This window comes from Mustela putorius, unplaced genomic scaffold, assembly GCF_011764305.1.
Source record: "Mustela putorius furo isolate JIRA1106 unplaced genomic scaffold, ASM1176430v1.1 tig00000580_pilon_pilon_pilon, whole genome shotgun sequence".
Taxonomy (NCBI): domain Eukaryota; kingdom Metazoa; phylum Chordata; class Mammalia; order Carnivora; family Mustelidae; genus Mustela; species Mustela putorius.
The window spans coordinates 3,795,150-3,820,813 of record NW_025421423.1 but is presented as its reverse complement, the minus strand read 5'-3'; the positions used below and the strand labels follow the sequence as shown (position 1 = coordinate 3,820,813).

The 25,664-nt window shown below is 51.6% G+C and overlaps 1 protein-coding gene across 1 annotated transcript in view; it reads left to right on the top strand.

Annotated features, from left to right (window-relative positions):
• The window catches only part of GABBR2 (gamma-aminobutyric acid type B receptor subunit 2), a 339,969-nt gene that overhangs the window by 253,123 nt on the left and 61,182 nt on the right, over positions 1-25,664 (top strand). Inside the window, exons 9-11 of the mRNA XM_004747687.3 lie at positions 6,285-6,365; positions 9,741-9,891; positions 12,641-12,773. Of these exons, the coding sequence (XP_004747744.2) occupies positions 6,285-6,365; positions 9,741-9,891; positions 12,641-12,773 (365 nt within the window). The remainder of the gene's footprint in view (positions 1-6,284; positions 6,366-9,740; positions 9,892-12,640; positions 12,774-25,664) is intronic.

The following is a 25,664-nucleotide window of genomic DNA, read 5'->3' as shown; positions in this document are numbered from 1 at the left end:
CTTGCACTGATCATGCTTTACCCACCCACTCTCCCAGTGACAGATACCCAGGCCGCCTTCAACTCCCTACCTATAGAAATAATGAGTGTCCTTGTACTTGTCCCTTATGAACTCAGCTGAGCATTTCTTTAGGACAAATGCCCGGGAGCAGAACCATTGGACGGGAAGGTGTGTGAATACTGCACATGCCTGTGACCCGCCAGGTGGCTCTTTCAATGCCCACACCTGTCTCCACCACCACCAGCATGGAGATTCCCATGTCCCTTCTCCCACCAATACTTCAGACCCCGGCTTGCTCATTGTTTGCCAGTCTAAAGGTATAAAGTAGGATCGGTAGTCTTAAATATCATTTCTCTGATTACTAACAAGGTTTGGGTATTTTTTCCTGTGCTTGTCAGCCATTTGTTGATCTTTCTGATCCTTTGACCACTTTTATTTTGAGGGTACTGTCTTCTCCTTGTTGATTTGCTAGAGTTCCTTATGTACTCCACACTTGATCTTAGCCAAAAGGCCAAGAAGCGATCATCCTTATGTACTCCAAACAGTCGTCTCCTTTTACCTTTAGGCTTTGCAAATACCTTCTCCCACTCGGTCACTTGTCTATAGACTTAAAATCCTTGTTGAACAGAAGTTCTTAATTTCAATGTGGATAAATTCCTCTTTTCCTCCCCCCATGCTTTGGGCTTTTGAAGTTTCTTAAGAGTTATTTCCTGGCACCTGCATGCCAGGGCCTGATGGGGCACCGAGGGTGCTGGGCTGGGTAAGATGCAGCCCCTTCCCCCAGAGAGCTCCTAGTCCGGGGGGGAAAGACACAGGACCCTGAGTGGGTGAGACACATGATATGGGCATTCAGAGGAGAGACACTTGGTTCCGCCTGGCAGTTTCTAGGAAGGCTACCTAGGAGAGGCAGCATCTGAGTTTTCTTTCCTATTCCTGCGTTTGGGATTCTGAAGGGCCAGTGGGAAGTTAGCCAAGAAGAAGAGACAAAAGACGCTCTAGATGCAAATAATCTGTTGTATTTATATGTGTCCTGCGTACCCCCAGATACTCAGCTTTTGCTTCTGGCCCGGTTCACCTAAGTCAATAGACCAATCTACCCTTAGCAAGGTTATTATATTCCCAAGCCCTCTGGCCAGTGTCCACCTGGCCTGTTAAAAATTCCCAAACAAAGGTCAATGATGTTAATTTGTTACAAACGTGACAGTGACATATTGTTTATGGAGACAGAGAAGAGCATGTGCGGGATTCAGGCCCAGGAGTGCTGCTCAGCTCTGCTCCTCACCCGGTGACAGGAGAGTCACCCTATGGGGCCTGCCCACAGGCAGTGACCAGACCGGGGATCACTCCTGAGGAAGGGCTGGCGAAGAGCAGAATCAAAGCCCGTGACTGCCACATTCCCACTGGACGACCACCAGGAGTGGGCATCCATGTGGTTTGCGGCCCCCAGGCACATGCAGGACCCCCGAGGCAGGTTTTCAAAGCACTTGCAGAATCGTCAAACGAGAGGCGGAGGCCACAGAGATCTCCCTGTCCGGGCCGCTTGCTTTAGCAAGGCCCAGGCAGATGCCGGGGCTTCCTGGGGGCTCCTCACTGAGGTGAGAGCAAAGCCAAGCCGAGCTCCAAAGGTCCTGTCTACCTGCCAGAGCTCTTCCTTCTCCACGACTTTGGGATTTTGTTGGGGGGTCTAGAGTGGAGTGACTGCTCAGCACTTTGTATTTTTGTTGGGTCAAGACCATGCTGTGTGTTATACCTCAGAGTCACACGTGGGGTCTATCCATTTGTAACCATTAAACTTTAAAGACCGCATATACCTACCTCTGTTCTGATCTAGAGCTAGCTGAGGAAAAATGGACAGTTAGCGGTGAGGGGAATAGAACCCATGTAGCAGGCTATGGGCACCCCACTAGTGCAGGAGGTCGGTGACCCTGTCACCGGCTCGCCGCCCCGCCCCACCCCCAGCCCCCGCCGGGATTGCAGGCCCAGAAGGAGACAGAATCACTGGCGGAAGCGATTTCCCAGCCGCCTCGTGGATGCTCTCAGGCTCACCGCCAGTGAATATTTTCAGACTGGACTTTTTTTGGCAGCCTTAATTTTCACCAATAGGACCTATTTCCTTTACGTATCATCCGAATCTAAAACTTGAAATAAAGAATGCGCTTTTGAAAGAGAACCCTTCTTTTTGCCCCACAACGAGGAAGCAGCATATTGTTCTGCGGGACAGGGGCTCTCTGTTCCACACTATTTTTAGCCTCTTAGCACAGAAACTGTCAGCACCGAAGGGCCTTCAGTCAAATCTAGCGGTCCTCAACCCTGGCTGTTCATCAACTTGGGCTTAGGGCACTTTTGAAAATATTGCCCAGAACCTACCCCTCAACCCCCCAGAGGTTCAAATAGAATGGGTCCATATTAGGACTCCGACATATGAATTTTCCAGCAGTTCCCAGGTGATACTAATGCCCGCCAGGGCTGAGACTCGCTGGAAGCCCTTCTGTGCAGTTTGCCGTTGGAGAAACTGAGGCCCAGAGAAAGGGGTGGTCTGTCCGGGGCCAGACAGTGAGTGGCAAGCTGCCCCAGAATTGAGGGGCAGGGAAGCAGCCCTCCGCTCAAGTTTTTCATCCACCCCCACCCTCTGGTGGGTCTTTCTAGTCTGTCCCCTGGCCCATAGTCTGCAAGGCCCAGTCCGTATCCATTGGGTGGTTAACGTTGTTTGCGAGTTAACAAGGAACCCAAGAGTTAAGCAGTGAGTGTTGGGTGCCTATCATGGTCACCACCGGCTGGGCCATGGAAGAACACAGAGGACCCCATCCTTCTACTTTCAGATACAGATAGAGGATGGGGGACAAGACTCGATGCTACCTAGGGACACCAGAGGCAAGCCTTCAGGTCCCACGTAGGAACTAATGTCTGGTAAGAATCATAAGGCCTGGGCACATGTATGACACAGCTCCAGCACCAGGAGCTGTTACCCAGCCCTCAGCCCACAGCAACTGAGGGGCTCAGAGGGGAGCAGTACTCAGGGAAGGCTTCCTGGAAGAGGTAGGTGTAGGGTTGGGCCATGTTGGTAGAGGGAGGGGAAAGCCACTTTCCAAGCAGAGGGACTGTTATGGGGAAACCATGGCAGTAAAAAACAAACAAACAAACAAACAAACAAAAACCTAGGGAGTATTTGGGGACCTAGCGCATAGCTCAGTTGCTTTTATCATGAGGCCAACTACAATTTATCGAACACTTACTGTTAGTTAGTCTGTAAGCCAGAAACTGCCTGTATTCCCCTCTTTAATCCTCATGGCCACTTAGAAACTTCCTATTTTCCAGCTACAGCCACCTGCTAACAAAGGGCAGGCTGAAGGGAAAAAGTACCTGCAAATGAGAATAATTTTATCTACCTGGTGGGGGCTGGGAGAGTCTCTAAACTACAATGTCAGAAATTAATGATTATTATTTTTTTTTTTTTTTGGATCTTTGTATCTCCAGCCCGGAGCCTGGCAGATTAATAGGCACCCAGTCAATGTTTGTTGAATGAATGAATGAATGAATGAGTGAGTGAGAGAGAAGGGATGTAGCAGCAGCATTCCTCAGCGCCCAGATGTCCAAGACCACCTTGGTCAAGGATGAGAACAGAACCTCATCTTCCACCACCCACACTGCTGCTTTTGAGGGATTCTTTATGGGGAAGTACCTGGGGCTGGGCAGGGCATGCAGTAGGCACTCCATAAATGTGGGCCGAGCAGAGCTGTTCAGCATGGGTGGTGAAAGTGGGCTGAGTTCAGAGCCCAGTTCGGGAGCCCACTTGGCCGCTGTCTGCACATGGCTCTGAGTGTTTGCTCAACTGCCATGAGGCTCCTCCCTCATCTACAGACGGGGGCCAGTTATGCCCAGTTCACGGTTTGCCAAGACCTTCAATGCAAGAACATGGGTAGCACCTGCGAGCACCCCCAGGGAGGGACTCTGGTGATGACGGCTGTCTTGAGAAGCCGAGGATGTGCGCCCCAGCCAGTCGGCAGTGCTGGTGCCACGGGACAGTCCATCAGGGTGGATGAGTCAGGGGGACAGGCTGTGGGGCTGAGGGCACAGTGGGGTGCCAGCCACATCACTTCCCGGTTCCTGGTGATTTGTTCCAATCAGCCTGCATATTTCATGAGCTGCCTCCCCATGCCAGATAAATAAATCACGGCTTCCTCCTCTGAGTGGCAGGAGCTGACTGGGGCTGAGGACTTCAAAAGGCCAGAGCAAGGATGCTGGTGCTCCCAGCAGAGTCTGCTAATTTGACATTTAGGAGCTGTGACCCAGGCAAGCGACACCACCTGCACGGGGGCAGGGAGACCATCATGGTGGGGAGGAGGGAAGAAGGAAGTGACTTTTACAGTCCTGTTTTCCACCCCACCATCCAAGGAACACAGGCAGAAGTGTGGCCTATGGGATTCCCTGTGCTGCTTCCTGAATGTTGATAAGGGATCAGCGGCGCATCTGCATTTCTGGAAAGAAACTCACTTAGAGCAGGAGCCCCAGCCAGCCAGCGGTTCCTCTGGGGGCACGTTTGGAATCCTGCAGCTGTGTCACTGGATAACCTCTGGGCATTTGCAGGCCCAGCATCTGCAGCTCTGGGGACCCGCTTGCCCTGCGGGTGGGCACATGGGCAGGCCACTCTGTTAACACACAGGAGGCACTCTTGGCCTGCGGAGGCGGCAGCTTAGAAGGGACTGTCACTGCTCAGCGATCCCATTTGAGGCAGCCCCACATCGGTGAGGAGCATGGGCTACGGGAGACATCCCGGGTTTGAGGCCAGGCTCTGCTCTTAAAATCGGTGGGGCGGCCGGCGGCCCAGGCACCACCTGCTGACCTCAGTTTCCTCGTCTGTACAGTGGCACTGAAACCACCAGCCACAGCGGTGAGAACTGAACAAGAAAAGGCACAGAAAGTTCATAGCACAGATCCAGGCACACTGTCAAGAATCGGTGGTTCTCCCCGCCCCCTCTCCAGCCCTGTTGAAGCCTGTTTGGCCCTGGTGGCTTTACCCTCTAATTGCACACCCCTTACCTTTGGTCCTGTTTCCCCAAACCTGCTTTGTATGTGGTCACTAGTCCCCCCACATACCAAATCCACTGACCCCTTGCTCAAGGGGCTTGTTTTTCTAGTCTCTTAGTGACGTCTAACACAGCTGGCCAGCTCCATTGTGAAATTGTCCCTTTCCTTGGCTCCTTTGATGCCCACTCTCTCCTTCCATCCTGCTCCTGGAACCCTGGCCAGTCCTTCTAGTCTCCCTGCAGCATCCTTGCCCCACTCAACCCCCACCCCCGGGAGAGGTTGGCACTCCCCAGGATTCTGCCCTGGGTCCTCTCCCCTCCTTGACACTGTCCCAAGGGATCTCCTTCCTGCCCCCTGCTCCAACTCCCAGTTTATATGCTGATGGCCCCAGGTCTCTTCCCAGCCCAGACCTCTCCCCTGTCTGGAGACCCAAGGACATCTCCATCCTCATGACCCATGAGTACGTCAGGCTTAGCTAATGCTAACTCCACCTCGGAATGCATTAATAGGAATATAATGTGCAAAATGAAGGAGGGGATAATCCCTTGTACTCGCTGCTGACCAAGGTCCTGCCTAAAGAAATATGTTGGTCAGCCCTTGACCCTACACTCTCTCAGACACAATGACTTTGTATGATGCGGCCCAAGAAGAGACCTGGAGGGGGCAGAATAGAAATGATATCCTGTAAGAGGAGGTTGTGGTCTGGCACCAGGGAATGATCTATGTCTTCAAGTCTCTAGGACTGTCTTGGAGCAGAGGGAGCAGAAGCTATTTGTGTGGCCCTAGATGATAAGAGCCAGATACCAGGGGAAAGTTACAAAGAGACCATTCAGCTCAATGACCAGGAAGGACTTGGTAACAGACAGAAAGTCCAGTTATGAGGGGAGTGGGCCCCCATCCACGAGGTACACAGCAAAGAGGGCAGTAACCAGTGGATGAGATGGTGTAGGAGGGCATCTGTCCCACCCCAGATCCATCGCAGGTTTTCCGATTCTACCTGGAAAAGGCCCTGGGGCAAAGGAAAGTGTGTGAGAACATAGCCAGCGCAAGAGCTGGGACAGGAGCAGCCATCCACAGGCGTGGGACTCCATCTAACCAGCAACTGTCTCTCTCTTTTTTTTTTTCTTCTTTTTTTTTCCTTTTTTTTTTTTAAAACTTTTATTTATAGTGGTGGGTATTATGGAGGGCATGTATTGCATGATGCACAGGATGTGGTACATAAACAATGAATTCCAGCCACTGTCTCTTGCTCCCCACAGACAGCAGGGAGGTGAAGGTGGGAGAGTACAACGCTGTGGCTGACACACTGGAGATCATCAACGACACTATCAGGTTCCAAGGTAAGACAGGTGGGCTTCTCATAGGAGGGGGCCTGCTTTGTTGCTCCCAAGGTCAGATACTGTCTGAGGGTTGGGGATAAGCTCAGAGTCCTTTGCTTCCTAGGGAAGAGGGAACCGCCTTTTGTCTCAACATACATACTCACTGAGCACAGAGTCCCCATCACTCACATGGGAACTGGGTTCCAGCTCCTGGGGTGGGTCACTGAAATTTGCATGGAGTGTTGTCTCTTACCCAGGCATCTGCTTGCAAACCAGTCCCTAGCCAGGAGTAACTCTGTTTAAATGTGACGCAGGTAGTCTAGCTCTGTCTGCTCCTGTGAGAAGTGACTTGTTTGGGTTCGTAATAAATCCTGGCCACCTGCTGCTCTTCCTGAAGATCATTCCCTCCTCTTCTGCTGAAGAAACCCTCCTTAACGTCTAGAACGAGATCAAATGACACCTCTTCTGTGCAGCCTTCCCTGTTTGCTCCCAGCTGAGCTCATGGTTCACTGCCTAACTTTCACAGTGTTTGTCTCTGCCTTCCCCATAGTCACTGTCTCTTGTCTGGCAATTTCTAGGTCATTTGACCACGAGCTCCCTGACTTTAAACCCCTGATACCAACCAGGGTCTGACACATGTTCAAGGTTCATATTTGATGAGAAACAAAACACGTGACTGATCAAGGGGATGACTGGGTGTGTGAATAAATGAATGAACGGGGGTGCCTATGAGTCAATAAAGTAGGGGAGGGTGGGTGGGGGGGTGGGTGGACAGATGGACGGACGGACGGATGGGTGGGTGGTGGATGAGTTGGACCCATCTTAATTCCTGCAAGCACATTCTGCCCTCAGCAGCCAAGGTGCCCTGCCCGTCACACTAAGCTGAAGATTCTCCACCTCTGCTCAGAGCCCTGCCCATCCCCATTGCTCAGCTGCAGGCCTCACTCCACGGAATCAGCTCAGGACCTTCCCATTTCTCTGCCTCTTCTTTCAGATCTCCCCAGCCAAACTGATTACAGTTCCTTAAATAGGCGAGGACACCACCATGCCTTTGCCCCTGATGGGCCCTTTGCCCCAAATGCCTTTTCCTCCTTGGCTTCCTTGTGACCAGCCAATTGTTCATCTTCTGAGGACCAGATCTCCCGTCTGTAGCCTTTCCAGACTCCGTCAGGGAGAACTTCACTCTGTCCGCTTCAGGCTCAGGCATCTCTGTGCCTGATGTTATCAGCCACCTGGACCCTGCCTTTGGAGGCAGTTTGCGCGATCGTTAGAGCACAGGGCTCAGTTAGGCAGGTCTGGGTTCAAATCCTGCCAGCTTTGCCACTTACTAGCCATAAAAGTCACTTAGCTCTTAGAAAGCGGTTGCCTGTCTGTAAAATGGGAATAATCTTCTCTACCTGTGAGGCTGTTGGATGAATCAAATGAGAAACTCTCTATAAAGGGCTTAACCCATCGTAAGCATTCAGTAAACATGAGATTGCTTCTTACTGCCTTTTTCTTTTTACATGTCTAGTGTGTAAGTTCCTTGAGGACAGAGGCTGTGTCTTGGTTGACTTTGAATCACTGGTGCCCAACACCAGACATGACAGGTAGAAAGTGATCATTAAGGATGACTGGTCATTGTTAGTGATGAAGAATGAAGGTATAGTGATGGATGATGGAATAGTGCAGAACAGACAAGTAACGAGTGAATGGGCAGGGTGAGGAGCAGGAAAGAAAACTCAAGGTGATCACTTTGGATGCTTCTGATAAGTCATGACCAAGTGGCTTCCGAAACATCTTAGTTAAGGTGCATTTTGTGCGATGGCACCATTTGGGGGGGGGGGAGGTAGAGTACGGAAGAGGAGATGTGGTTAGTTTCCTGACGTTGTTTCTACGTGAACAGGGAGTGGTCATACTTGTCGTGGACCCATTGGTCCAACCCTCAGCCATTTTCTCAATGCCCAGAGAGGGGCTTGTTCCCAGCCAGTTCCCAAACAGTGTTTGGGAACCAGAAGACACTTGAGCTAACCTGATTGCAGCCAGAGGGTCTCTTGGGGGTGAGGGGGACCGGTGGGGAGGAAAATGGAAGAATGGAGGAAGAAGGAGTCACATGAGGAGCTGTCACTTCTAGAAGCAAGAAATGGTATTACTTCATCCACCTTGTGTCTGCGTTTGCCCTGACTTTCAGCCCTTGAAGCCACTCCTTAAAAATATTCCTTTACATGGAATTGCTTGAAACTTTTACATTTAACCATGCCAGCAGGTTCCCAGCTGTTTTCGAACCCGGCAACTTCCCTACTTTGATGGCTCAAACTCTTCTTATCCCCTGAATATTTCCAAACACATCTGAACTTGCTAGGAGAGTTTTTGAAACATAGATGTTCAGGGAGGGGGATCTCTATCCCTGCTGTCTAACCTGCCCATCCTCTGCTTGTCTCCTGGGAACGGAGGTGTGGCCAAGGCTGGCCCCAGGGCATAGCTATGGTGGGTCTCCATGATCCCTGCCTGGGGCTCCCCGGGCTCCCCACTTTCCCTACTAGAGAAAAAAAGCCCCAGTGTTCCACAGTTCCACAGCAGAAGCCTGACTTGAAATAGCAGCTGAGAGGAAAGGGATTTAGAAGAAGTGGGGCGAGGTGGGACGAGTGCCTACAGCCCTCCTCCCAAGCCAGCCTGGATACAGTTTTGCCAGTGACCAGCAAGATGAGTTTTCTCTGAGGCCCTCAGGGCTCCCCTAGGTTCCCGGTGCCCTTGGAGAATGAGCAGGGACAGCTCTGCAATCACATAGAGAAATGGAATCCCACAGTTCTTGTCCAGTCCTGGCAAGACAGGGAGGGAGAGGTATGCCAGTAGCTTCTGCCTCCCACAGTTAGTGAGGCTTATGAAAATGGAAAGCCAGAAAGAGCTTTTGTAACATAATGACCTTGAGGCAGAAAACCCATGCCCGGAGACATCTACATCTCCGTGAAACTGACAGGCAAGGCATCTGCCCTATTGAGGGTGGTCATTATCATGTGTCAGAGCAGAGACCTTGAGAGCCCAAGCCAGGCTCCTCACCCCCAGTGGCACCCAGTGGGTCCCACTCACAGCGTCCAGCCATGTGCTTTCTGAGCTGCTGTTACCTTTGGGGACAAATGGGAATGGTTTTTCAACAGGGTAATTAGACCAAATCAAATTCTAGTCTTTTAATGGCTATTAAATGCATCACAAATTCCTTATTGATTCTATTTAGAGAAAGAAGTAAGTCCTAGCTGAGGCTTCCTGCCGGTAGACTGGCCAGCCACTGGGGCTCTCTTACCCAATAGCTGTGTCCTGCTCGGAGGTTGTGCACAGGTGTCAGATGGCAAGACCTGCCGGCCGAGATGTTCTCCTGACCGTGCACCAGGCTCCGCTGATGTCTGTTCCTCGACATTCTAGGATCCGAACCACCAAAAGACAAGACCATCATCCTGGAGCAGCTCCGAAAGATCTCCCTACCTCTCTACAGCATCCTCTCTGCCCTCACCATCCTGGGGATGATCATGGCCAGCGCTTTCCTCTTCTTCAACATCAAGAATCGGAATCAGAAGTAAGCCACTCTCACCCTCCTCTTGGATGATGCATTCTGATCGACAAACCTCGTGGATCAAGTGTAGGGGCATCACGTGATCGATGCACCAGGGGCACGGGAGATGTTTTCGGGGCAATTTTCTAAAGTGATTGTTCGGTCCCTGGGATGTGATTAGATGTTCTATGGAATGTACATAGGTGCATAGCCATGCACAAACACACGTGCCCACACACACACACACACACACACGCAGGCAGGGCTGTGGGTTGCACAGGAGGGATGGGTTAAATAAACTCCAAGGGTCTGAGTCACTGGCCTCCTCGGAACTTTGGCTATGCCCCTGCACTTTCTACCTGTCCAGGAGATAAAATACAGAAGCGGGACTCCCCACAGAGTCTTGGCTCCTCCCACAGTGGGAGTGGCTCCTCTCACAGTGGGAAGCAGTACCTGAGGTATAGTCCCTGAGTTCAGGAAGGGGCACCTGGGCAATATTTACAGCCCGAGAAGCTCCTCCCTCACATCATTCTTGCTGGGACCCTCAAACAACTCCCCCTGATTCACAGAAGAGAGTACAGAAGCCCAGTGACAGAGGGAGGACCGCTGTCCGAGGCCACACTGCTGTGTGTGGCTGAACCTGTCCCCTGGGTTTCTAGCTTTGATTTCTTTTTTACCACACACGCTCTTCACTCTCTGGAGGAGAGCAGCTCACAGCCTGAGTTATTCTGGTCGGTCGTGGGTAGAACAGGCCACCGCACAGGCGGTGGTGTTCACTGAGCACGACCAGCTTCTGTGGTTCCCAGAGCAAACCCCTGGACCCGGCTCCCTGGGTTGCTGGGGAGCCACTGAGCAGGGGCTCAGAGAGAGGCACAGCCTCGGTGACATCGAGCCCAGAAGCCACGCTGTGTGACCTTCCTGGCTGCCAGGAGCAAGTCTGATTCCACAGAGAACGGGGTTGTTTTCTTTTTTCTCTTCCGGCTTGCAAAGAAAGAACTTGGAGGCTCTCTATTTCTTTGTTGTTTTTTATTTTGATTAGTCAAACTTTTTCCCAAAGAAAAAAAGGAGTTTTATTCACCTGTTTATTTTCTATACATTAGTAACACATATGCCGCCACAAAAAAATTCAAGAAAGTTTTGCCTACTCTCTACAAACCTTAGCTCATGACCATGCCCCTTAGCATTTGGCGCAAGGCCTGGGCCCGGAATCAGTTCCCAATTAATATTAGACTCCCTTTCTACAAGCTTCCAAAATACCTATCTTAACAGCAAGTTGCCCCTCTGGTAAGACTAAACTCCTTTAATTCTTTAATTACACTGTTCTGGCCTCCTGTGGAAAATTACTGTTACTCTTCCAGGAGACTGGCAGCTATGTGAATTTTTTGACTGGCTTTGCAGATTAAAAAATCTGAAAGAAATAGGAAATGTCACAGGAGTTCCAAGTTCCCCTCACTTTTATGTCCCTAAATTCTACCCATTTGTTAAGGTCCTTTTCCTCCAGTAACCACCCCGCCTCCTGGCCCTCCCCCTTCCCCAGCTTCCCATGGTAATAAGGATGAAGGGGCCTTAGCAGCCTGTGGTACACAAAAGGACCTCCAGGAATCCAGCCTTGTGCGAGCTGCCCATGTGCCCTGGGCAGTGTGGTCTGTGCTCCCATTTTACTCATGAGGAGACTCCTCTGGGCCCAGTGACCAGCCAGGGGTGCACCTCTGGGGAGAGGCCCCAACTCATGCTCCCTGCTCAAAGGCTGCGTGTGATCCATAATTTACACCAGGCTTTTTAATCTTTCTTCCACTAGGACACATTGCATTTTTTAAGTGTGAAAGGATTTCGTAAAATGGCAGAGTGTCAAAGAAAATGTTCAGGGAACCATTGACCGTAATTACGATCTGCAAAAAAGCATCTGGACTGGGGGGCTGCGGGGTGCCTCAAAACCCAAGATAGACCCTGTATCGGATTGTGCTGGCATTTGTGAGGGTGAATTCCAGCTGGGCACCGGTCTCAGCCAGGCCTGGCTTGCCGGGCAGCTGGGAGCCAAAGAGGAATTCCTGCAGGAGTCCAGAGACAAGCATGTGGAGTGTGGGAGTGTAAAGATTGCTCCCGGCAGCCTGGTGAAGACGGGTGGGGGTGGGGACTCCCCACTCCTGGGGAGTGGATAGACTCCGTTGTCCATTTTTATCACCTAAAGACTAGGTGTGTGACCCCTTGGCGCACAAGACCGTGGCCGCTTCGGACAGCCAAAGCAAATGCTCACCTACGCTTTGGTGACCACACTTCCTCAGCAGCCCTGTAGACCTCCTGGGCTGGCCCCACGTGGCAAGGCGGAGAGTGGTGTGGCCTTCTCCTCCTCCTCTCGCTCCTCCCTTAAGGCTGCTGAGCTTAAGTGTAGAAGTCTCTAGATTTAGCCTCTCTTCTCAGCCCCAGAGGAAAGAAAGACCCGTTGCCTTAATAATGTGTTTGTGTAAACTGAAAATGAATGGTTGAAAAAGCTGGGGCTACGAGCTGCCCCCTAGGGAAATGACAGATGAACTCGATAGAGGAAAAATCCACCAGTAGCATCAGATAGCTTCCAGGGTCCTTCTGGGTGGGGGAAGCAGCCCCTAGCAGGCGCACAGCCTGGGACAGCAGTGGTGGGAAGTGGAGGAAACTCGGGCTTGCGTTTCTCTCTCCTCCAGCCGCGGCAACACTGTACACCTAGGAGGCATTCAGGGAATGTTTGCTGGAGGAATAACGGCATTAACAGTTCTGTTAACGGTCGTCCTTCTCTTGGCAGACTGATAAAGATGTCCAGTCCATACATGAACAACCTCATTATCCTCGGAGGGATGCTCTCCTATGCATCGATATTTCTCTTTGGCCTTGATGGATCCTTTGTGTCTGAAAAGACCTTCGAAACACTTTGCACCGTAAGTCATTCTGCATCTTCCCAGGGTATAAGATATAAGGTTTTCTTGGTTTCCCATCCTCAAAAACACAGATACAAACCCAGATATGAATGAAAATATGTGAACTGGTAAAAGACAGTCCATTCATGCAGTTCCAACAGCACAGTATATTGTTGCTTTCAGACCGGGATGGACTTCACTATTGCCTATAAAATTAAGATAATGGATTTATTTAAGAGGCCACCGCTAGAAGACAGCCCCCAGAGAAATGGCCGGGTAGCCTGTAAAAGCGAGAGAGGGAAACTACCAACCAGAAAAGGATCCATACCTGGGGTCAGGGTCAGGGTCGCTTAAGGAGGAATAAATCTGCCTGCGTACCTTAAGAACTATTACAGAATAGGGTAAGAGGTGTCTGTGCGTGCGACTTTGAGTCAAATAGAAAAAATCAGAGCTCCTCTTTTCTATTTAAGCAGTGCTTCTCAACCCATCTTTTTCCTTATTGCCTCCCTAAGAAGCCTTTCTAGACTTTAATAATTATCTCCTCATGCAAATTTAATACCGAAGATATACTGTACATTTGTTTATATACTGTCTGTAAATCTTATAGTTTATACATGAAAGAGTAATATTTTCCCATTTAAAAAAACAATGTTTGCCCCCTTGGGAACTATATCCCCCCCCCCCCCACTGAGAATACATGTACTTAAGGAAGCCCAGAACAGTATAATTTATTAACTATATTTTAGAAATCCTATTTTGAAAATTAATTACCATGTTCTAGACATTCGCTGCCTCCTTGGTGGCGGTGGCAGCAGTGGTTTTTCCTACAAAAGTTCATGCAGTAGCCGTTTACAATGGTGTGGAACTCACTCCCAGTGGAATGTATCGTTGGCTCGCTATTTCAGAGGAGAATGAGCAGTTGGGATTTATCTCTGGACTTTGACTACTGTGATCTCTCAAAACTGGGTTAGCCATTTGGGTCTCTGTATTGTCCCCAAAGTGATTATTCATCCGATTCCCAGCCTGGAGGACCAGAGCTAGAAGGGATGGCCAAAGGATCCGTGTGGGCCAGATTAATCGAAAGCAACTCTTTTGTTGTTCTGTGTTTTCTTGTAAGGCATTGAGAGCTATGTGGGCCCTTTTTCGCATAGTCTGTTTTAGAGCATACTTGGTCTCAGTGTCTCAGTGTCGCCCACTACTGGACACTCACAGGTTGCAAACTGGCAGCCAGGGAGCATACAGAGGGGAGGACCTTTTTCTTCCTCATCTGGTCCCTGCGCCCTGAGACAGCATGTGGAAAGAATGGGAGCTCCCCGAATCTGATGCTGTATGTGACAGTGCCCCCACCTGAGTCCTGCAGATACTTCAATCGGACTGTCGCTCACACAGCATCGAGAAATTGTTCGAGTTACCAGTAACTTCATTGTGAGTTGCCTAGCAAGTGAGATGACCACAGACTGTTTCTCTGTCTGAAAGGTTCCATTTGAGAAGTGGGTGGTTGAGCCCTGATCCCCTAGAGGACAGGGAGCGTCGAAGATGCACACGGCGCTGTTCCAAAGTCCCTGTGGGTGTGGCTTAGTTCCCTCGCAGGTGTGTGACCCATTGGCACAAAGATGGCGACCGTGGCTTGTGGGAGTCTTGCTCATTTTAGGGATGCTGTGAAAGTCCCTTAGGACCCTTAGGTCCCTCACATTCAAGTCCCCTGCATTTCTGCTCAGCATGAATTTTGACTTTTGTGCCCTTGTAATTTCATGGATGCTGGTGTGTTTAAGGGCAATTTTCTTGGGCAGGGGTGAGGCCACAGGAAGGGGATGCTCCTGACGCCCCCAGAAGAAGCTCAGTGAGGAGAGCTGGGATTTCCTTCTTCCCTCTGTGCCTGGGGACACCTCTCCCACCCAAGTTTGAGGAGACCGTGATTAAACCAATAATGAAAATGGTATTAGGGGCCAGTGGGGTGAATTGTACTTTACACAGCTCTGATGCCTCAGTGGCACCCCCTGAGAGCTGAGGGGTCCCCCTCAATCTCCCAGCCAAGAATCAGGGAGCAGAGCCCCACCCCGGCCGCTCCTGGGGCGCCTCTCTGCCCAGCTTCAGTCGCCTGCTGCAGCGCCTCCACTGGCCTGAGTTTCAGCGCACAGAGGGTCTCTTCCTCCCAGGAAGAAGGTGCTGATCTCTTACCCTGCTCAGGGGCCAGAGGCCATTCCTGCACAGGTGACTTCTCGACGTGGACCTGAGTCCTGCAAACGCTGGGTGACGTAAGCTAGGGAGCAAAAAAAAAAAAAAAAAAAAAAAGGGCGGGGGGACATCCCCCACACCCGGGTTTTTTTCCTTTAATGAAGCCTGACATTCTGTTCTGGGAGTCGTGCTCATTTGTGTGAGGGGAAGGTTGTCCTGGGAAGCCTGGCAAGGCGGTATGAATAAATCATAAAGCACTTTACAAATCAGCATTAGCTCCGAACACGAGGGCTCGGGAGATGTTAGGCCCCGGTTCTCACCGTCCCTGAGGATTCATTTATTGGCAGTCAGCGCTATTTCGCAGGTTCTGCCGAGGGGAACCCACATTCATGACTGTGGGGGAGAGGCACGGATGGACTCCTCTGGACTGAACTGGGTCAGCACAAATGTGCACGTGGGCTAGGACTGGGGTCATCTGGTTAATAATTCCCCATATCGCTCAGGAAGGGAATGGGAATGCTCCTGAATTTAGAGCCTAAATGCCAGTCCCCAGTGAGGGCAGTTTGGGTTGTGTTCCCCCTGCTAACCAAGAGGGCTTGGCTCCTTTAGCTGACCTGGTGCTTTTCAGGTTCTGGTCTCTCAGGTTCTGGTCTCTCAAACGAGCCGCCCACTGGTAAGCAGCCACTTTGCTGGGAGAAGGAGAAGGAAGAAGGGCCTGCTGGTTCAGGGGACACAGGTCTTCCACAGGGACTCCCACCCCTACATGTATTGGCCCCTGACTGTGAGCTGTGACTTAGCTTCTCCAAGGCTCGGTTTTTCCATCTGTGAAACGAGCCTAACAAGCCCCATGCACAGCGGTGGTGTGTGCTGAGAGGCTGGCGGTGAGGCGCCGGGAGCACGGGGCACAGCGGGTAGGCAGCTCTCTCCTGGTTGCAGTTACTAGCAAGGTTCCCTGCTCTGTGTTCCAGAGGCACTTTTCATAGGACAAAGGGCCAGGCAGAAAACGTGGAGCCGGCTTCTGGTGTGGAGCGATAGAAATCACAGTTCGGTCTGTCCTGCTGCTCTGTCAATGCTCGTTCTTTTAACTTTTCATTTCAATATGGAAATGAAACACAGTGTTAAACCATGATCGCCACGTGGGGAAGAAACCTATGACGGTCATGAGATTATGCCTCCCTAGGGGCTGTAGCTCTGCTGGGGAGGGCCGTCATAACTTGGACGGGGGTGGTTGCCCGTGCGTGCACTCACTCGCAGGCGTGAGAGTGCACACGCGTGTGCACGCACATGGCTTAGTTCCCATCCCCCCACTCCCTCTGACCCTTTCAGGAATCCTCCCAGCCGGTGTCAGCAAGTCTTGCAAACAGCTCCAGTTATACAGTGCTGTCTCCCTGGACGCTGTGTGGGTAGTGGAATCACCATAGCAACGTGGCCCCTGTGGGCAGGGAGCTGCCTGCAAGGACAGTGCTGGGCCCGGCCCTGGGCCCGGCCCGAGCCCCCGTGCCCAGAGGGGGCTGGGTGTGGGAGGGCCAGCTCAAAACGGGCTCGCTGACCTGGCTCAGGAATCCCAGCTCCTGGCAGCCCAGAGAAGGGAGTAAGGTTGGTGGGGGAGAGAAAAGGCACTTGTGTTCCTTGTAGAAGCCTAGGGAGAACCCCCAGCATGAGCGTGGGGGTGGTGAGAAGGGGCTCTGCGGGGAGGGGGAGACCCAGGTGGGCCTCAGATCCCAACCAAGGTCCCAACAGCTTCGGGGACTCTCGGAGCCTCACTGGGGGTGGAGGCCGTCAGCAGCCCCATGGTGACTCCCCAAGCCTGTGCCCTCCTGAAACTCAGTGTTTTCTGCTCCGATTCACAAGGCCAACCCTGCTGCCCTGTGCACACATCCCTTCTCATCCCCACAATCCTGACAAGGCAAGGTTCACCGTCCCCACGTGACATGAGAGAAAACCAAAACTCTGCCACATGTGGCTAGGTGGCAGGACTGAAGCTTGGGACTAGGCCTGTTGGACTACAGAGGTGTCTGAGACATTTTGTTTTTTAATAAATATATATATAGGGGTGCCTGGATGGCTCGGTGGGTTAAGCCTTTGCCTTTGGCTCAGGTCATGATCCCAGGGCCCTGGGATCAAGCCCCACATTGGGCTCTCTGCTCAGCGGGGAGCCTGCTTCCCCCTCTCTCTCTGCCTTCCCCTCTGCCTACTTGTGATCTCTCTCTCTGTCAAATAAATGAATAACATATTCTTTAAAAAGAAATATATATATATATACGTGTGTGTGTATATACATATATATATATATATATATATATATATATATATATATTTGTTGTTCGCTGGTTCATACAAAAGAAACAGGTCCACCAAATTCTTAGGGACGTGGTCAACATTTATCCCCCAAATTTGTCATTCATATTTTTAAAACTTGAGATATCATTCACATACCATAAAATTCACCCTTTCAAGGTGCATAATTCACTGGTTTTCATAAATTTATTCATTCGTTTTTGATGTGCCCCCAAACACTTCAGAATACCTAGCATATAAGAAAATTACAGTCAGACTGTTTCGTGTTCAAATCCCAAGGTACCCTATTTCTCTGCTGTGTGACTTCAGGTTACTTAATGCCTCTGACCTTTAGTTTACTCCTCTGTAAAATGGACATAAGGATTCAGTAGCATCGTCTACACAAAGCATTTAGTGCCTGCCTCCCAATAAGATTCAGTGAATGTTAGCCGTTATCATTATGAATGATGGGATTATGTCTGGATTCTGGTGTTCCCCTGTGGACACTGCTCAGAGAGACGCTGATAAAGTGTCTCTTGTGAACTTGGGATGAAGAAGAGCCTGGAAAGTGGTCTTGATGCCGGTTGATTGGAGGGAGGTACGTCCGTGGCAACTTCTGGCCTTATGTGGCCTTGCTCCACTAGAACTGAGGTGGGGACAAACCCGGGCCCGAAGTCAAAGTCAAGTTGTTGTCCCTCAGTCGCCCTCCGTGCTGAAAGGGTTCCTCGGGCAGGCAGGCAGGCAAGGTAAGAGCAAGGCAGGTGGGACTCAGGGCACTCCCACGCAAGTCCGCAGGCGTTGGCAGCCCTCCCGGCAGCTCAGAGGAGCGTGGCTTAGCTGAACAGCTCCCAGCTGCCTCTACTCACTAACAACCCTGATTCCTTTTTTTTTTTTTTAACTTTTTATTAAAGTATACACACTTCCTCATTCACACACATATGATAAGTGTTAAGCTCAGTGAATTTTCCCGAACCGAACTCAGCTGTGAATCCAGCATCCTGATCAGGAAACAAACCATTGCTAGCATCCCAGAAATGCTACCTGTCCTCCTCCGTTGCCATCCACACCCCCCTAAAGGATAACCACCACCCTGTCTTCTACCTGCACCCATCGTGCCCCGCCATGTGCACGTGAATCACCTTTGGGAGGGCGGGAGCGCAGTGAATGTGGATTCTGACTCCGGAGCTCCGGTTGTTGCATCTCGAACAAACCCCCAGACCACACGCAGAGTACAAAGGTCAAGGTCAGAACCCTGCTTTATTTCTGTGTTTGTCCCTTGGAGACTGGTTACGGAAGAGAAATGGAAGCATCAGAGACCTTGTCCTTTGAGGATCAAGTTGCGGGGGAAAGGGGCTCCTGCCACCACCACCCCCCCCCCCGAACGTCTGGAAGCAGAGCAGCCCCATCACAGGAGGCAAGGTTGAACTCTGGGTCCCGAAGTGAGCTCCCAGCCCCGAAGTGTGCTCCCAGCCATCCACGCTGCCCACAAGAGGTTTATGAATGATCTCAGGATGGGCAGCGGTTGGGAAGGATGGGGCAGTGAGGAAACAGGCCCGGGACTGAGGGGCAGGACGCCCTCTTCTAGCCCTCCCGGAATTCGAGGATTTTCTGACTCTGGCTCAAAAGGCAAAGGCAACCTGGGATCACCCACCTGGCCTCCCAGGAAGTTCAAGTCTAGGAAGAATGAGTGATGGCTTTGAGTTAAAAGGCCATAAATGTCTCTGATGTTTCTTGCTTGGGGATTTCTTCTGGAGGCAGTTGAGAGATAACCTGATAAGATAATGTGGTTGAGGGGCTGTCTCGGCCTGCGATCCTGTGCTTTTGCATCTGGCCATGGTAGAATGCTTTGTGATTTCAGAAGGTGGCTGGAAGGCTGGGTCACAGGATGCCCACAGTGTCTGAGGGTAGCCTCCCCTGGCAGGTTCAGACCAGAGGAGGGAGGCAGCCATAGACACTGGAGCTGAGCTGCCAGGGCCTGCTGGAGCCATCTAGAGTCTTGGAGAGGCTGTGGCACCACCCAGGCACTTAGGATATAGCACGGCCCTGCGGGCACCTGGCTGGACTGCACAGACCTCTGCCCCCAGGAAGCTGGCAGTGTAGATGGGAAGATGCAGCTAAACAAATAACTCCCATTAGGGATATTGAATGCCTTGACGGAGGAGGTCTGGGGAAGGAGTGAGGGTCTTCTAGGGCAGTTTATAGAACATGTTCTTCAAACGCTTATTGCCTCAGGACACACGCCACATCTCACCCCTTGCCCCAGGAAGATGTACAGATGTACAGGTCTTGCTTTTGGACAGTCTGAGACTTCTTTCCCTACCTTCTCACTATTGATTGCCTGGTGTGAATGGTCAGAGTGAAACAAAATTTTTAGAACCTCTCTGGACTACAGAAAATCATCTTGCTCCCCAATGTCCAACCGCCCCCCCCAAGAGCTTCCCCGCCATCTGCCTTCCCAGCCTGGGGCCCAGGGCCTCTGCCATGACAGGAGGCCCAGAGCAAGAGTCCCAGTTGTCTCTCAGAACCTACATGTCCATTTGCCCACCGGTCCCCAGAGAGCAATGAAAGCTCGTCCCTCCGCCAGGCAGACCTTCCCGAAATCAGCTGAATAAGCAGCTGAGCAGAATTGTTCTGGGCGTAGATTTTCCTTTCCATTTAGAGATGTGTCTAATTGTTGTTGCCGTTTTCATAGCTGAGACTGATATGGGCATTGCCTGCCTCAAGTTCTCCCCGCCTCACAGATGTCTGTGTTCAAGGCAGTGTGCAGAGCGGGTGGCCACTGAGGGGAGGAAAGAAAGACCTTACCGTCAGAAGAGTAAATCGTTTAAGACTTTGGGAGAAAAAGCGAAGTAGCTGTTTGTCTTGTATTGATGAATCAGAAGAGACTTGTATTAGGGGTGACATAGTGGAAACAGAACCCTAGAGCTCCTCAGAACCTTCTGGTTTTGTTCGGCCTCATAGAGACACAAAGAAGGGAGTTACCCACGGCATCACCAAGGAAGTGCAGGAAATGGCTCGGTGCAGGAGTTGCCCCTAGAGTGTTCCTACAGGGAAACTCTGTTTGAATATGTGGAGTGATGGGGATCTCACTACCCAACAGCATACTTTGTTTGTGTAGAAGAGACCACAGATGCCATGAACTCAACCTTTTTTGACATCAAATGCTCCAATTCCCTCTGTGGTCTTCCTTTCCTGTGCTTGGCTCAGGTACATTTCTGGTGATAAAGAGCTCATTACCTCCTAAGGTGGGTCATCTCCCTCCCCACCCAGGGCTGGCCCCAGAGACTGAAAGGCAAGCACTGTAGGCCCTCCCTCCCCGCAGCACCATCTGGTGGGAGAGGTGGCCAGGTCATCAGATAGACGTCATCTCAGGCTGGCCAGCATAGCAGAAATGTGCACAAGGGTACAAGTCTCAAGGAGTAGGTGGCCTTGATCTCCCTTTGAGGTCTGGGAGGGCTTCTCAGAGGAGGGGGCTCACGAGTTTGGATTTCAGAGGACAACTAAGAATGAGAATTTGTGAAGGAGATCAGAGAGAGGAACAGCATTCAGAGTAGAGGGAACAGCTGGTGGCAGGCCCAGAGCACGAGCCAGAGCAGTAGGGATGGGGGGCATTCAGCGGCATGGGTGGGGTCACTTGGGTGTGAAACGCCCCATGGGGGTGGCGGGAAAGGGGCTTCACCTGCCAAGAATCCGAGTCTAACCTGATTGTTCAGTGGGGCCAATGAAGGGTTTAAACCCAGGAGACTTGCTTATGTTTGCGTTAGAGCACAGCCCCAGGTGGCCAGGGGTGGGGTTGGATGGATGAGCAGGAGGTGAGGATAGAGGTAGGAGGAGCAACTGGGGTTCCCCAGGTCCAGCAAGTGGTGATAAGGAACACAGGAACAAGAATCAGACATTAAGAACCTCAGCCCCTCACACACCTTCTTGCAACTAATCCTTGCAACCATTCTATGAAGAAAGATGCATCACTGTTCCCATTTCACAGATGAGGAAATGAAGGCTCAAAGAGTTACATGACCTGCCCGGGTTTGCGTCGATAGTAAGGGACAAAGCCAGGACTCAAAGCCCTGTCTGTCTGACTCCAGAGCCTCTGCCCGTCATGTCTGACCTGGATGGCAGCAGGAATACACAGAGGAGGGGATGAACCAGCAGGAGACACGGAGTAAAGTGGTCATCAGGCATAGCCTGGCAGGACACAGAGCTTGCCACCATGGGTCACACAGAGAGGCTCTAGTGAAGGGAGTAGCTCCTGGGGTACAAGAAGGTTAAGGAAGCAGACAACGGGGGTCAAGACACCTGGGGACTAGCAACCACAGGAAGCCCTTTTACTCGTAGGCAGGAAGGGCTAGAGAGGAGTGTTTTCTGGAACCCAGACAGAGCCTGAGCCATGTGAACAGACCCAGCCAGACATACAGCTCTGAAGCAATGGGCAGCAAGAAGCACACGCTCCATCTTCTCTCTCCTGGCACCCTCCAGTCTCCTGCTGGAAGCTTCCAAGTCCTGCCAAAAGCCGGAGGGCAAGAAAGCCCAGGAGGTGCAGGCGTGGGGCCTCGCCTCCCAGACATAAGGAAGGGCAAAGCGTGGTTCTGGGCAGAAATTGCGGCAGAAGCCGGGCTTGGGGGTTCAAAAGGAGAGTGATGGTGGGGAGGATTCCCCAGGGGGACCGCCCAGTCCCTAACTGGGGTGACAGTGGATGCCGTGGATAATGGCACCACTCCCTGAGTCTGGAGGAAATGGAGCAGTTCAGAGGAAGAGCCCGTGGGCTCAGCTTTGGCTGTGGAGTATGAAGTCTCATGGCACAGCTAGGTGTCCCCTAGGTCTCTGGTGACAGTGGCATATGCAGGTTTGGAGCTCAGGAAAGAGACAGAAGCTGGGAAAGATGTAAGGGACTTGTCAACAAAGAGGAAGTGGTTGATGCCTGAGAGTGGGGATAATAATCCAGGGAGAGCCCTTAGAGGCAAAGAGGGTTCATTTCCAGCTTAAAGGGATAGTGGAGGAGTGGGAAGAAAGTAGCATCCCTTTGGCAGAGGCCTCGCTTGCTCACTGGGCTGAGCCAGCCGGTGGCGGGCAGCTCTGCCGGTGGGGGTCCCGTTGTGCTGCTTTCGGCATCTTTCCTCCAGTGTTGTTTCATCCTGGTCCACGGGGCTGTCTTTAAATGGCATGTGAACACCACCGTGGGCAAGGTGACCCACTGGGATCGTCTTGCGGAAGAATCTGCGTATTTATTTTTGGTTTTTATGTAGAAAAAATAGAAAGAAATTCAGCTTTACTCAGGTGTAGTACTTGGCCTGGCCCTGGAGCCCTGGTGCAATGCCCAGTGACAGATGCAGGAACACTCCAGACAGCCACATGGTTGGTCAATCCATGGCACGGGATGGCAAGGGGGCATTGTGCCAAGGGTCCCCAAGACCACCCCCAGCTCAGCGATTCGCTAGGAGGTCTCAGCCCATGCTCGTACTCACAGCAGTGATTCATTACAGAGAAAAACACGTAGAGCAGAATCTGCAGAGGGTAAAGGCCCTGCAGGCAGGACTCTGCCCTGGAGGCAGAGTCCGCAGGAACCCAGGCTCGAGCTTCCACGGACCGCTGCCGGCCACGCACCGCTGCCGGCGGATCCCACGGGACACCCTGGATCCCCCAGTAGTGAGTGGTGACAAGGTGTATGAAACGCCATCCGCTAGGGAGGCTCACTGGAGACTCTTGAGTCCAGGATTTTTGTTGGGGGCAGGTCACCAGGGCCTCCTTGCTCATTATGTACCCAAATTCAAGGGTCCCGAAAGGAAAGCAGGCTTGCAACGTAAACCACGGTGTTGGCCCAAACAGCTCAGGCCTAGAGTCACTCTTATCACTGAGGGAACAGCAGGAACTGTCCCCAAACCCAAGTTCCCAGACACCGGCCGAGGGTCAGTCTGCCCAGCAGGCCCTTCTGTGGACAGGGTCGGGATCCTGGTCCGTTAACCCTTTCCCACCCAGCCCCCCTCAGCCATTCTTCGCTTTCCACTTACGGCAACATGTCACTATTTCCAGATTCCAGGTTAGATTTGTATTATTGAGGTGTACCTAATTTATAGTATCGAGTCTTTTTTTTTTTAAAGATTTTATTTATTTGACAGAGAGATCACAAGTAGGCAGAGAGGCAGGCAGAGAGAGAGAAGGAAGCAGGCTCCCTGCTGAGCGGAGAGCCCGATGCTGGGCTCAATCCCAGGACTCTGAGATCATGACCTGAGCTGAAGGCAGAGGCTTATCCCACTGAGCCACCCAGGTGCCCCTATAGTACTGAGTCTTAATGAACTTAGCCTTACAGAAACAGGCAAGTGGCCCAAAAATGATTACTTCAAAGAAAACAAGTCAACTCCAAGAACACTAAGGAGTGACACTTCTACCCAAGATCAGAGAGCTCTGTCGGCCACATAAAAATCAAATGAGACAATTTCATCCCCACCCTCCTTCTTCAAATATCCACGTTGGCCTTATGATCCTGTTTCAAGTTATTTTTCTGATAGGAGAATATGGTCAAAACACTTGGAGGCCATTGTCTTACCAGTCCTGCCAACCCGTTAGCACTGAGACTGTGCAGAGATGGCCCAGGAGAAAGTTCTCGGGCTATCAGCTGTCCCCACCTACCCCGCCATCGTGTGTCCTGTCCCTTTGACAGCTGACCCCAGGGTGTGGATGAACCAGCTTCGAAGTAGGAACCTTTATCTGAGGAGGCAGCAGGGGCAGGGAGCTCTGGGGAGGTGCACAAGGTGTTGGGTTCCAGGCAGCTCTGTGGCTATGTGCTGTCGTTCAGAGAAATGTCTTAAATGCGCTGAGTCTCTGAGCTTCTTCATCTGCTAAGTGCTTTTCTCACTCAACTGGTGGCTACAAAAAAGTCTGTTTTGTTGTTGTTTTATTTGTTGTTTTTATCTTTGTAAACTTAGTCTCGCGCCTAATAACACTTATCGAGCAAACAGATGAATGAGTGAATGAATGAATGAATGAATGAGCGATCTGTAAGGTCCTATGCAACTCTGATGGACTAGGGATTTGTGATCTGGTCACTGATTAAGCTCAGGTCTAAATTCCCAATAACTGGGCATTATTATTCCTCCCGCGCCTGTTCTGTTCACTTGCCTCGCGTTATTAGATTATAATGTGGGTAATAATGGGGCCCTCCGATCCCTTCTCCAAAATACTGTGATTCATTCTTGCCTGTGTAATTTAGCCTCACTTTTGAAATCTTAAAAAAAAAAAAAAGAAAGAAAGAAAGAAAGAAAGAAAGAACGGAAGGAAAATGTGACGTCCACCTGTCCCGCTGTCCGCATTCAGACCTGGCACGTCCGGGTTTCTGAGCAGTCGCTCGGAACTGATGATGCTGTTGTCCTTCCTCAGGGGCCCAGCCTCGCCACCTTCTCAGCCAGGTCCCGCTTCCACAGATCAAATGGAAAGGGGACATGTTCTGCCTCTGCAAACTGGAGGCTAGAGAACTAAGTTGCTAGAAGGGCAGAGTGAAGGTTCTCCACGCAAGAATTCAGCTGGGAGCATTTCTGGAAACTTCCTACACAGGCTGAGGCACCCTGGGCTGGAAGGGCCTGCTGTGGTCAGGCACACCTGCTGTGTCCGATTCCTCTGGACACGAAGGGCCCCACCTGTGTGGGTATCTCCCTCTTTTTCCTATACCATTCACCTTCTGGCTGGGTTCAGCTGGGACAGGTGGGGATTTTTCCAAGTGAACTTAGCGCCGCAGAGCTGAGGGAGAGCAGAGCAAAGACCAAAGCCCAGAACAGAAGTTCACAGCCACATGGTTTTCTCACCCCAGTGAGCGGGAGGCCCTAGGACTCAGCGCCACGCAGCCTGGAGCTGGGCGAGTCTCCTCAGTTTGGGAGAGTGTCCAGGTCAGCAGGTGAGGGCAGAATCTGGAGAGGGTGGGGGCTGGCCCTGATGGCAGTGCAGGTAGGGAATCCGCATCCAGGATGCCCCCATGACCTAACAGATGGTGGCAGCCATCCCAGCCCACAGGGGTCCAGCCTGACAGTCACCAGCCCAGGGCTGGTGATCAGGAGACATTTAATCATGGTGAAAGCCAGATAGGGCCTTAGTCCTGAGCAGAAACCTTAGGTCCAAGGATGGGCTCAGGGGCCAGGCTGGCCTGGTGCTGTGTATCCAGACTCTGGGGTTTTACAGTACAGCGGGAACCACACAGCGACCATGACAGATGGGGCTAGATGGTAGGACCCAGGCAACATTTGCTTCTCTCCAAAGGCCCGAGGAGACAGGCCCCTAGTGGGAGCAGGAAGCTCATGGCACTTCTCCTCCAGCCTTCCTCCCCAGCTGAACAGCCTCTGCCATGGCTTGGAGCTGACCTGTCTGTGGCTGCCGACGAGGTGTCCCTGGGGCCACCTCTGGCTGAGTCCTGCCCAGCTCCGCCAGAGTCATGGGTTTGCTGAGCCCTGGAGATGGGCCGTGGCAGGCTGGGGGTCC